The 11,936-nt window shown below is 37.9% G+C and overlaps 1 protein-coding gene across 1 annotated transcript; it reads left to right on the top strand.

Moving 5' to 3' along the window:
* The first annotated feature begins 6,024 nt into the window (after window positions 1-6,024).
* sost (sclerostin) lies at window positions 6,025-11,241 on the top strand. Its single transcript, XM_058407105.1, has 2 exons — window positions 6,025-6,407; window positions 8,883-11,241. The coding sequence occupies exons 1-2, from the start codon at window positions 6,173-6,175 to the stop codon at window positions 9,296-9,298; spliced, it is 651 nt and encodes a 216-aa protein (XP_058263088.1). The 5' UTR covers window positions 6,025-6,172; the 3' UTR covers window positions 9,299-11,241.
* The last annotated feature ends 695 nt before the right edge of the window (window positions 11,242-11,936 follow it).

The following is an 11,936-nucleotide window of genomic DNA, read 5'->3' as shown; positions in this document are numbered from 1 at the left end:
TTCAGCGTTTACACAGCACACCTGCATACTGGGGATGAACTGGCCTGGCCTCATGTGTCCATGAGGATCATTGAAAATACTCAAGTCAATTGGCTTGACAGTATGACCGGTCTCGTTTTCCACGGCCTTGTTCAGGCAGCAATTACCTGAGGCCAGCTGTGGCCTCCTCGGAGAGCACTGTCCAAGGGCCTCCTCCCTGTCACCCTCCAAAGACCGGAGACATGCTGGACATCAGAGCCAGATCTGTACAGGAAACAGAAGAACACAGAGAAACACACCAGGGCAGAACAGAACAGGCTGAGGAGTTCCTCTTTATGCTTCAACTTTGACAGCCTTGTGAGGCCTCCAAGCCATGACCTAAGCTGCATGTCTCTAAAATATAATGAAGATGCATTCAGTCATTAAACATTTAGAAATATTTGTCATTGCACAGTGACAGCTGGCTATAGCGATGATGTTCACGCAGGAAATATCTGGGTTGAGGCTCATCACACTGGAGTCGGATAAGAGACATACTGCCAGCAACACAGGAGGGAGCTTCATAATTGGCCTTCATCCTCAGGATACCTCAGGGGGTAGACACACACACACACACACACACATATACACCCACACACACACACACAATGATTAAGATCAGAAGTGAAATGTATAATTTATAATTCTGTTAATATTTATGTTAATCGTGATCAGTCTGTCTATCCAATATACCAAGGAAGCAAAAAGACAAAAGCCTCAGCTGCATTAATACCAAAAAACAAACAACTCATTTACAAGAAATTATTTTTCAGCCTTATCCATCTCGAATGACTCTATTAAATGAGAAGCACATGATTTTTTTTTTGTCTCATTCTACGCCACACTCCTATTGTGAAAACTTAACTAAAGGAAAAAAAGGGGAACATCTGCAGAGCAGTGCTAATTATTGGGAAATATGGGGAGAGAATGGGCTTGGAATGGATGGGCTTCAGATCCTCTTCCAAGCGCCTGCGCCCGCAGTGGTGTTGCTCGTTTCATCTCCGTGTGCTCTGTTGTTTTACTGCACTGTGACGATCCTGCAGGCCTTTGCCAAGCACGCCTGATATTTATTAAGGAACTGTCATGTCAGAAACAGTCAAATATGGCCGCATGGCTCCTTTGGGTCCAAGTCAGTTTTGTGATACTGGTGGGAGCACTTGTATTTGGAGCAAAACAGACTGGGCTTTTATCTCTTTACTTTAGAGGACTCCTGGCCTTGTTGGAAGCCTTGTAATTCTTTCAATATTTTTTTCTTCGATTTGTTCTGTGAAATATGTCTGTATCAAAAGGTAGTAATAATAGACTCCCACAACCGTGATGCAGATTCATCTAAAGCACAGCTTGATTATTGTGGGAGATCAAACATAATGACCTTAAATTATACACAGACACAACAACCACATGAAACAGGATTTCTTGCTGTCTTACATTAAAACATACAAAGCCAGGACTGGGAGTATGCAGAAAAAATGTTTTGGGTGATGGAGAGCATGTCTGAGCACTTTGTGTGTACACTTAACATTAGGGCTGGGCTGAAAATTAGAGAAGAAAATAAGAAAAAAAGGGGTTATATCCAGATGGGAAAGGTACTACTTTAATCTGCCCTATTCTGTTGTATTGTCCTATATATCATGTTTATCATAACATAACATATTACATTATATAAGTTGAGTATGTATGTTTATTAAATACATTTCAGCATTTCAAACATTTAGTTTAAGGTTATGAATTCACTGAATGAAATGCTGTATAAATTAAAGATTACAATAAGATTATTCAAATTATTATAAACAAATTGCTTAACTGTTTTTACTTATAACCTGACACATAGCCATAATGAGAATGAAACAAAAACTGCATGAGATGAACATCTTTCATTGTGTAAAAAAAAATGGGATCAGCACATATTACATAATATATACATTATTGTATGCAGTTTCAGCCTGTACACAAGTAACACAAGAAAGAGTAAACAAGGCCAAATCTAAATCTAGATATAACAGTCATAACGTCAGAAAGCTAGGTGTAATAAAAAAAATGCTGTGATGGTATATTTATTATTTCAAAATAACCTTTCCCCTCAGGAACGAGTGCTGAGTCTCTGGTTTTGTCTTCTTTATTCTGGGCTTGAGTCAGTGTCGAATATCTTTCTTCTGACTCCATCTTCAGTGGCTGTCACATGACAGATCCATGACCCCATTTATTAGCTCTGTTTATAATTAGCCTTTATAGGATTACACACCTGAGACCAAGATTATTTTCACATGCTTGTTATCTAGTTTTATAAATCCTGTAAAAAGCAAACTTGTGAAGCTTTTTCAAAACAGTGCTTGAAATATTTTCTTTTTTAGCTCCCTCGGATAAGCCACATAAATTACGCATGTTCACCAGATGAAGTTGTTTAGGCTTTCATGCTTAATTAATGCACCTTCCTCTACAATTCTGGGGAAAATATGACATTCCACATGTGTGCTGTTGCACCTTCCTGTCATCAAAAGTACACGTCAGTGTGTACTGCCTTTGTTTTCAGCTGGCCTCCTTGATTGTATGAGTCATAGTCTGCAAAAGATTATGTGCTGCTGTAACTATAGCCAAGCTGTTGGGCTATCAAACAAGTTCACAACAAAAATGACACCCAATGAAAGTAGGAATAATAGGTCAAGAAAATCATACTCACACATAATTAATTAATGTTTTCTCAATATGAACAGGGTGTTATCTTGACTATCCGTTTACAATGGATGTCCTACAAACTACATTACGTTTTTTTTTGCTGAAAGATTTATAGCATTCTTTGATTGATGAAGTACAAGAGGATAACTTTGCAGTCCCAACTGAGACTTCACTGACACACTTGTTCTTCAGAGTATCACTGCAGTATGTAGCTAATAAAGCAAATATACTGCACCATGGTCCGCTTGCACCACACACACACACACACACACACACACACAAACCCAACATCTTAACTCCCCTCTATTAGAAAGGGTAAGGAAACATGACAAAGATCAGATGATGCAAAACCCAAAGAACATGGGAATTTCAGGGCGTGAGAAATGTTTCTGTGTAAAATCACACTTCAAAATTCTGGACTCAAGCTGGTACAGAACGCTGTGATCTGGACTTTAACAAAGTCCTGATGAAAAGGAATCAAGAAATATTACATGATTCTTGGGATCGACCCCAAACATTTTTATTTCATAAAAACCTCTTTGCTGTAAATCCCAGTGTGGATAACATTTATGGGGCTAAATATGCTAACAAGAGGTCACCCCATTATTTAGGGAAAAGATAATGTTCATTGCACTTTATGTTCTTATAAGAACACTTTGAGGACTTGAGCACATTTGGAGAGAATAATTTGCTAGCTAATTAGTGGAGCTTCTATGAATAGCACCTGTGGCTTCATTTGAGCTGGCAGAGTGAAATCATGGTGGTTTACACACAGGACCTCGCGGGCTGTGAGGTTTGCTGAATTCCACAGTAAAACCGCAGCTGAACTAAACTCAAATTACATGGAGCACAGACTGAGTAGTGAAAGATGGCTAGTATTTAGCTTTTAAGATGATGCTGACCAGATTCGTTTAGCTCCTTTCTTTCTTTCTTTCTTTCTTTCTTTCTTTCTTTCTTTCTTTCTTTCTTTCTTTCTTTCTGAACTATTTTATTTTTAACAAACATGCAATTTCATGATTATATGTAAAATTATTGTATGTTACACAGGAGCCAAACATAAATACTCCAACTATTGTAACCTGGATGAACTATATTGCTTAATCTTTAAAAACAGGAAAGAACCAACAAATTATATTAGTTTCATGGGTTCTGTGTGTATAGTGGAATTTCAGCCTCTGGACTTTTGGAACATGAAGTAAAGTAAAATAAAATATTTCAGGACAGAATGTGCACCGTCCAAGTGTACAATTTATTGCTTACTAACACACCTGGTAAAATCACAGAGATCCAATTTTTAAAAAATAAGTGAATAATTTAAGATGAAAATTATATGCATATTGATATGAAATCTTAAAAAGATTTGTGACATCAAATGTTCAGTCCATTTATATATTTTCTGTATTACAATTCTAATAATCTTACACAGGGTCATGGGAAGCCTGGAGTCTATCACGGACGACTCCGGGGGACACCCTGGACCTATTGCAGGACACAGTCACACACAATCACACACCCATTCGCACATTACGGCCTACAATGTACTTAGGTCTTTGGTCTGTGGGAGAAACTCAAAGTACCCAGTGGTCAAAGGTTAAAAAAATAAACCTTTTTTTTGTTCACTGAATAAATTTTGTTTATTTTTTAAAAACAAGTCTACATCAAGAAATGAGAGGAAAAGCACAAAGGAACAGTCAGATATTTGGCAGTATCCAGTTTTATCACAGTGCTTCCCTCTAGAATAGCTGCTAGTAGTCTATTTGTCTAAAAGTTTGTCTGCTGTCAGTCCAAGGTAGTGAAATACTTGCTCTGTGTGGCTGGACCATTTTGAAAGTTATTTTAATCCATAATCAGACATAATGATAAAACATGCATATCAGACATATCAGATATAATCAGATATAATGATAAAGCGTTTTCATCCGCAAACCATAGTGTGCCAGAGATATAGTGTGCCAAAGAACAAGCAATCAGAGTGGAAGTGTGTACTGTGTGAACATTCCCTTCTGTCATGATGACAAGAATAACAGATGAGGAGTCACAAACACTCCCCTTTTCCCTTTCAGCCTCTCATTTATAATAAGAAAATGCTACACAGCAGAGGGACAGAGACACAGAAAGTTTGCAAAGTTACTATCTGATCAGATTCAGAAAACCATCTGATGCACAATATGTGTTTCGTTTATTGTCTAGCTAAATAAAACATGGAAATAAACCCTGTCTGTTAATTTCTTTCATTAAAAAAGCTATAAACAAGGCATAATGACATGAGGTTTCGATCAACAAAGAAGGTTTTTTTAGCCAACGTGACTTGAAATGTTTTTTTTTTTGTTTGCAACTTTTGCTTGTTTGGGTTCCCTCAAGAGGGCAGTATTTGTACAAATGAGTTATCTGGCCCAAGGTAATTATATGGCAAAATATCTACAGTTGAGTTTTTTTTATAGTACCATAACAATCTGCATTTTGACTTGATGCTTATAAGATTATAGTTATGGCTTTAATATTTTTAAGAATAAGTGATCAGTCTAATAACAGCACTAATCACTGAATATCATACATAAGAGTCATAGGCCTATTAGTTTAAAGAACGAAAACAAAACAGCAACAATTTCCATTTAATGAAATAAATAGGTGAATGAGTACTGTAATGACTAACAGATGGGGTATAGCTTAAACCACATTTTACTGTACCACATAGCATGTTTATGTCAGCATCTGACTGACAAATAACCTGTGGGTTATTGTGTGGTTCAAGTACAAACCACTCACCAAGATCTTCTTGTGGCTATAGAAGAGGCTTTCACATAAATACAAACTATACTGGAAGTCTTTTTAACATTTTTTGAGGTTAAAACAATGCACACATATACAGTAAAAAATATGGTATTCATTTGTAGTAGCATGATATATATGTATTTTAAATATATGTGAATAGTTATGGTTAGTGGTCAATAATAAAAAACAATATTTGGATGTGAAAGAAAGGTTTCCTTTGCAAAAATAAATTAAATCATATTGACAATCATATATGTAATAGATGTCCTTCATCAGCTTCTGATGTAAGTGGAAATAGATGTGAGGGGAGATAGGAGATATGAGTGGAGATGTGAGTGAAGATATGAATGGAAATGTCAGTGGAGATATGACTGGATATGTGAGTTTTGGGACGCAATAATGGGCCTCAGTACCCAACGAGAATAAAAAACCTGTAAGGTTTCTTCATTTCCCTTCGTGCTCCTCCTTCTTCTCATATCAGAATGTGCGTGTGTGTGTGTGTATGTGTGTGTGTGTGTGTGTGAGTGAGCGGATCCTCCCACTGCGCGGGCCGGTTAATTACGAGGCTCGCGCGGAGACTGAGCTACTTAAACGGCTCCCGGATGGGAGAGCTCAGAGAGTTCAGTGAAGTTCTGTTCTGCGAGGTTTGCCTCAGTGCAGTGTTGGTGTGTTAGTGTGTGAGCTCGCTTGCAGTGTTAGTGTGTCAGTCATGCAGGTGAACTGGGTGGTGATGTACCGGAGCGCAGTGCTGCTGCTGCTGCAGGGCTGCCTGAGCGCCACAGCCGAAGGATGGAGAGAGTTAAAGAACGGCGCTACGGAGTTGATCCCGGAGTACACCAGCCACACAGCACATCCAGATCACCGACTTCAGCCATCTAACAACAACACGATGAACGAAGCCAAAAACGGGGGCAGGAGGCAGTCAGATAACAGCCCTACATATGGCAAGTATTTGCTTGGAAATCCACCTTCTCTACCTGTTGGCACTCAAATTAGAAAAAGCTGGATAAGATGAACAAAGGCTGAGATTTTCACTGTTTAAATTGAGTATTTACATTATTTATATTTTTATTTATTTACAGATCGTTTAATTTATTTTTGCTGCTTCACTAAAAGTTATTCCACTTGCCAGGGATGTAACTCTTATTCATTAGGACTTAAATACTCCTTTATTTTAAAACATTGGTCTAACTGGTTGAAATTTGTTCAGTTCAGTTTTAATTGTATTTAAACATATTTTTTTCACTATTTGCTGCTTTTAGACTTTTTTGATAAAGAGTGTTTGAGTTTAATCTTAACCATTTGACAGGACTTGGCTTTTGTGGCCCCAAATAGGAATTTCAAAACGTGTTAGACTGTCCTGAACTGTCCAAACAATTTTACTCGGCAACCATCCCGCTGCTCAGAGAATCCTAAACCCTTTGAAAAAGTATTCTTTGACATTTTTTTTGGTATATTAATGAATATAAAGTAATTCTTAGCTTTGTGAAAGGCTTCTACTTTAGAGCCTTTTCTAACAGGGATAGTCTCTGTTGCTCTGTTGTAAGGTTAGAAAAATTAATGGTTTCCTCAGAGGGACAACCAATGAACCGAAGACTTGCAAAGTAAAAACTTTGCCAAGTGTCTTAAAGATGTAATCGAAATAAAAAAAAGAACAACTAAGAAAAAAATAAATGCTACAATATAAAAAGCACAACAGTAACAACTGCTGAGGACTACATCTGATAGTCTCGTGTAATTTACAGATGGTTTAGCAGTCATTATGGCTTTACATCTTCCCTGCACACTTCATATTTTTCTTCTTTTTTTCTAATAGATGGAAAATGTTCTCTAGCTCCCAGACATTTAAGTGATAGTATTCGATTTAAATTACCTTTTGGATTTTGAGGTTGCACATGAATGACTAGTGAGGAAACATGCAAAGCTGAGATCAAGGAATGTATGAGTCTGTGTGTTGCAATCAGGTGATGCACTGATAACTCAATGTTTTGTGTGATTTCCGCTCAGTTACACAATTAGTCAAGGTCCACATAACTATCTAATTGCATCAGTATGTTTCCAAGCAGAATCGAATGGAGTTGGTTAGAGCATTTCTTAAGGGTATTTTAAAATTGTTATTTAAATGCAATGGCGCTTTAGTGAATGATTCCCACCTGTGGTTAATAGACCCTGTGGTAATCTCTGTGCTACGTGATCTTTTCACCTGAATTGTGGCTGTCAGTATCGTAGTGTTGTTAGTGACCTTTTATTAATTTAATGCTTCAACATGGGGGTTACATTAGCTGGAATATTTATATCGATACTATATGATTTCAAATAAACAGTTTAACAGAATAGAAAGATATTTTTTACAGCCCCCCCTAAAAATGATGCTTAACAAGGAAAGTTAAACCAAGTCATGTCAAAAATAAGGAAAAAAAAGTGAATTACATAAACTTGATTAAATTTAGAAACAAACAAGAAAACAAATCATATTTGTAAATGTATCTGTAACTTTAGAATTTTATTACTGTCATAAACAGAAACAAGGCAGAAGATTGTCTAAAGGGTCCATCACACAGCCCATGTCCATTCCTGAGAGGTGGGGTGTGTGCAGTCCCTAGTGGACAGTATGGGGTCATGCTGAATATGCTCACCTCTCTCTGGCTGACCTCCAGTTCCTTCGCATTTTGAAGGGGAGCGGTATCACTGGGCCTTCATAAAACAGATCGGGTTCTCTGAGAACGAGAAGAGGGAAAACATGAACTCATCACACACATAAATCCTTTGTTGTTTCTCTTTGAGTTGAGTTGCAGAAGGAAACAAATCTCTCAGCAGTATCATTTTTGAGCTCGCCCTTCCAGTATCCTATATGGTAATTTAGCGTGGTGTCACTGAGAATTGAACAATAGCTTTCTATCTTGGCCTCCAGCTGAAAAACTCACATTCACATTCCTCTTTACAACAATTAATCAAGATTAATTTCAATCACTTGTACGAGTGCTTTTGAACTTTAAAAGCTTAGCAGAATTGATTTCTCTACTGCAGTGTAAAAGTAGTTCATGAATAATCAAACTAAAATTCAGAGCACAATTTCTTAAGTAGCACTTAAGTAAAGTATGTAATGTTAACATTGATATAATGTCCTTGTTAATGCGATTAAATTTGTAAATTTAAATGTACATATTTCAATTTAATTAGTTTAATATAAAGTTACCATTCTGTCTATTCATTTTTTTGCACTTATTTTATTTAAGTGGATATTCTGCTCTTAATTTAAATACATAATCATTTTAATCCATGAACTGATTTTTTTTTTCAGTGATAGGAGTAATGCAACTAAAACCTATAATAAAAAAACATGATTTACTAAAAATTTCATTAACAGCAGATGTACCACAGTGTACTTATTTTCTCTCTTGCCTCTTGTCTTTGTGTAGAAGCCTCTGAGATGAGCTGCCGAGAGCTGCGTTCTACCCGCTACATCACTGATGGTTCATGTCGTAGTGCCAAGCCAGTGAATGAGCTTGTGTGTTCAGGCCAGTGCCTGCCTGCTCACCTGATGCTCAACTCCATCCTTCGGAGCAAGTGGTGGCGCAGTTCGTCTGACTTCCGCTGCATTCCAGCACACTACCGCGTGCAGCGTGTGCAGCTCCACTGCCCTAACGGCAAGAGCCGGACCTACAAAATTCGAGTGGTGACCTCCTGCAAGTGCAAGCGTTTCACCCGACACCACAACCAGTCAGATGCCAAGGATCTGACTTCTCAAAGAAAACGGCACAACAAGAAGCGTGCACGTCTCCAGCAAACACGGAGCCGAAGCAGAGAGCCTACTATCAGCAGCAACTCTTACTGAGAGGCAGCCCCCCATGTATGTGACCTCATACAAAGACTCTGTCTGTCTCTCTCACACCCACACACACTCAAATACATACACATATACATACATAAATAGAAATAACAACCTGGCTGAAGTATTTCTTGGCATATTCACCATTTAATGAGATCAGCGAGTTTCTGAGTTTTGCTGAGTTTCACAAGTCACAAACTTTGCTTGGCCAATTGAGCTCGAATTATTCCAATAACTGAGATGTTTGACAACAAAAAAAACCCACTGTTGGACATTTTCTTAAAATAAGGTTTGTAGTTGTGGGAGACCAGTATAGGGAATGTGATGGTTTGTACTGTGTATTCACAGTATTCCTGTGGAAAGCTCATGATCTAATTTTCATGAAGTTCATTATAAGTGTGATCAAGATGAACATTGACACCAAAGTTAATGAGTATAACCATGACCAAATCCTACATCAGCAAAGCTGCAAGCTTATGGCAGAGGTGAATGTTTGTATAGCTGAAATGAAGTCATCTCTTTCGGGTGTGCTGCAGCTCATGATCCAGCTGTCCAGGAGTGCTGGGCTCAGAAAACGTGCTGCTGGTGACACATCGCTGAAATCCAGCATTCTTAACCCTGGTCACATGCAAGGAACTCATCTGACAGGCCGTGGTGCTGAATTCCCACAGCCTTACCTTACCAGAAGAGACCTTATAGGAACTGTCAGCTGGAGCCAAGCCCACTATCAGTGACAGAAATTGGGAATGGTTATGTCAGCACTCTACGAGCTAAGTCTGTTAGGGCCAAGAGCAGCAAACACTGTTCCTCTGTCCTGTCTTAATTACTAAATAGACCCATTCCTGTGTTTAGGATTTGAGTCATAAAAAGCCATTTCCTCTAGACATGGTCAGTTCCTGTTTGTTTGAATAGCAGAAAAAGGGGGCCCACATGCATGTAGGAATCCACAACAATTGTGCCTGTTGTTACCTTAGGGGCAGAGCACTTTACTTCACCGCCCCCGTTCTCTGGAAACCATTTGGAGCTTTTTGGCCAGTTGGAGTAGCTAAGTAGTGTTAATGGTTATCTAATTGTAATAACAGTGAGATTTGAACGCAAGGACATTAAAACAACAATCAGCATGTACAACTACATGTAATCTCAGTATACCATTTAATTATAAAAAGCATCCGTTATATTATGCAATGTATAAGCTTTACAAATATGCTGTGAAATTAATTGGAAATTGACTTCAGCTCTGGATGAAAAATGACCTGTCAGAACGACAACGTCCTCCAGCGAAGCCGTGAAAAGCAAGTGTGCTTTTAACAATTGGAGCTGCCCAAAGAATCAATTCCTCAAACATCCATAGGGGAGCTTTAAGAGACATACATGAAATACGGGACTGAACTCTGGATGTAATCACATGTTGATATTACACAGGATGTACAGTAGGAGAGCTGTGGAATCCCAAGCCAGACATTTGCCTGTCACATCCAATGCAAGTGTCTCGCCTCCAGTATATCTAATGAAGAATATTTCACTATGTCCGGACATTGTTCAACTCCAGAACTTTTTCCCTGTGGCTTCCCATCTCTGTTTTCAATACATAACTAACTGTGTTTGCTTCTTTTTTTCAATTGTATGTTTGAAAAAGAAACTGGAAGGTTTTTTTTACTTGTCATGTAAGCCAAATTGCCATGTATATCCAGACTGGACATAATGTACTTACCTGGTCTGTTGGTACAAATCCCTTCAAATGAGTACTGCAGGAAGGATTGCAACCCTCTCCAATCCTGAAAGAGACTCCTACAAAGAATGAACTGTATATTTATTTTTGAATTTCAACATTTAAATTATTTATGCAACCTCTTTTTTAATATAAAATAATAGCCATTATTGTTCTATATGAAATAATAGTGAATTTCCTAACAAAAAGAGAACACAAATAAAGAAAGTCAAAGTATATTTGAACGGCAGTGTGTTTATCATTCTTTTCAAAGTGTTGTGAAGAATTCTCTCTCCCGCATGCTAAGCCTGTCTCTCAGTGAGGCCTTAATAAACAATGTGCTGCAATTTGGAAACGGAGGTTTGGTTGCACTTTGGAATGTCTAGCAGGACTTTACAATAAGTGATAGAGAAAGAGTTTGCACAAAAGAATCATTATGTCGGACGTGTTTGCTTTAGTTGCTTTTTGTTCAGTTTTACAGTAACTGAAATAGACCAGCAATGTTGTTTGTTTACCTAGGCTTCCTTCATACCATAAAGGATACTTTTCTTAGATCACTTAATCTAGACGACCTCTGTGTTTGTCGTGTTTGTTACATACTAGAACACAGTGTACAATTACTCATGAAGGAACTCCCAACACGTGCCTAATCAGGTCCAGCCTATGCAGTGCATGAAAAACAATAAGGTGTTTATGCTGTAAATCATACAAATGACTGTTTTCCAAACATGTATGTAATTTATAACAGGTTTATATGGAAGAAATTTGATAATTAAACACAGACGAGTAACAAATATGGAAAGAATGACTTTCTAGACTAAATGGTTTTCTTTACTTTTGCCAGTGTTCTACAACAGTCATCTGATCTGCTGGAATCATCTATTATAGCCATTTTCAAGATCACAATCAAGCTTTATCCATAATCACATCACATGC

This window comes from Hemibagrus wyckioides, linkage group LG13 (genome assembly GCF_019097595.1).
Source record: "Hemibagrus wyckioides isolate EC202008001 linkage group LG13, SWU_Hwy_1.0, whole genome shotgun sequence".
Classification (NCBI taxonomy): domain Eukaryota; kingdom Metazoa; phylum Chordata; class Actinopteri; order Siluriformes; family Bagridae; genus Hemibagrus; species Hemibagrus wyckioides.
Note: the sequence above shows the minus strand (reverse complement) of the source record. Positions and strands in the feature narration are given on the sequence as shown.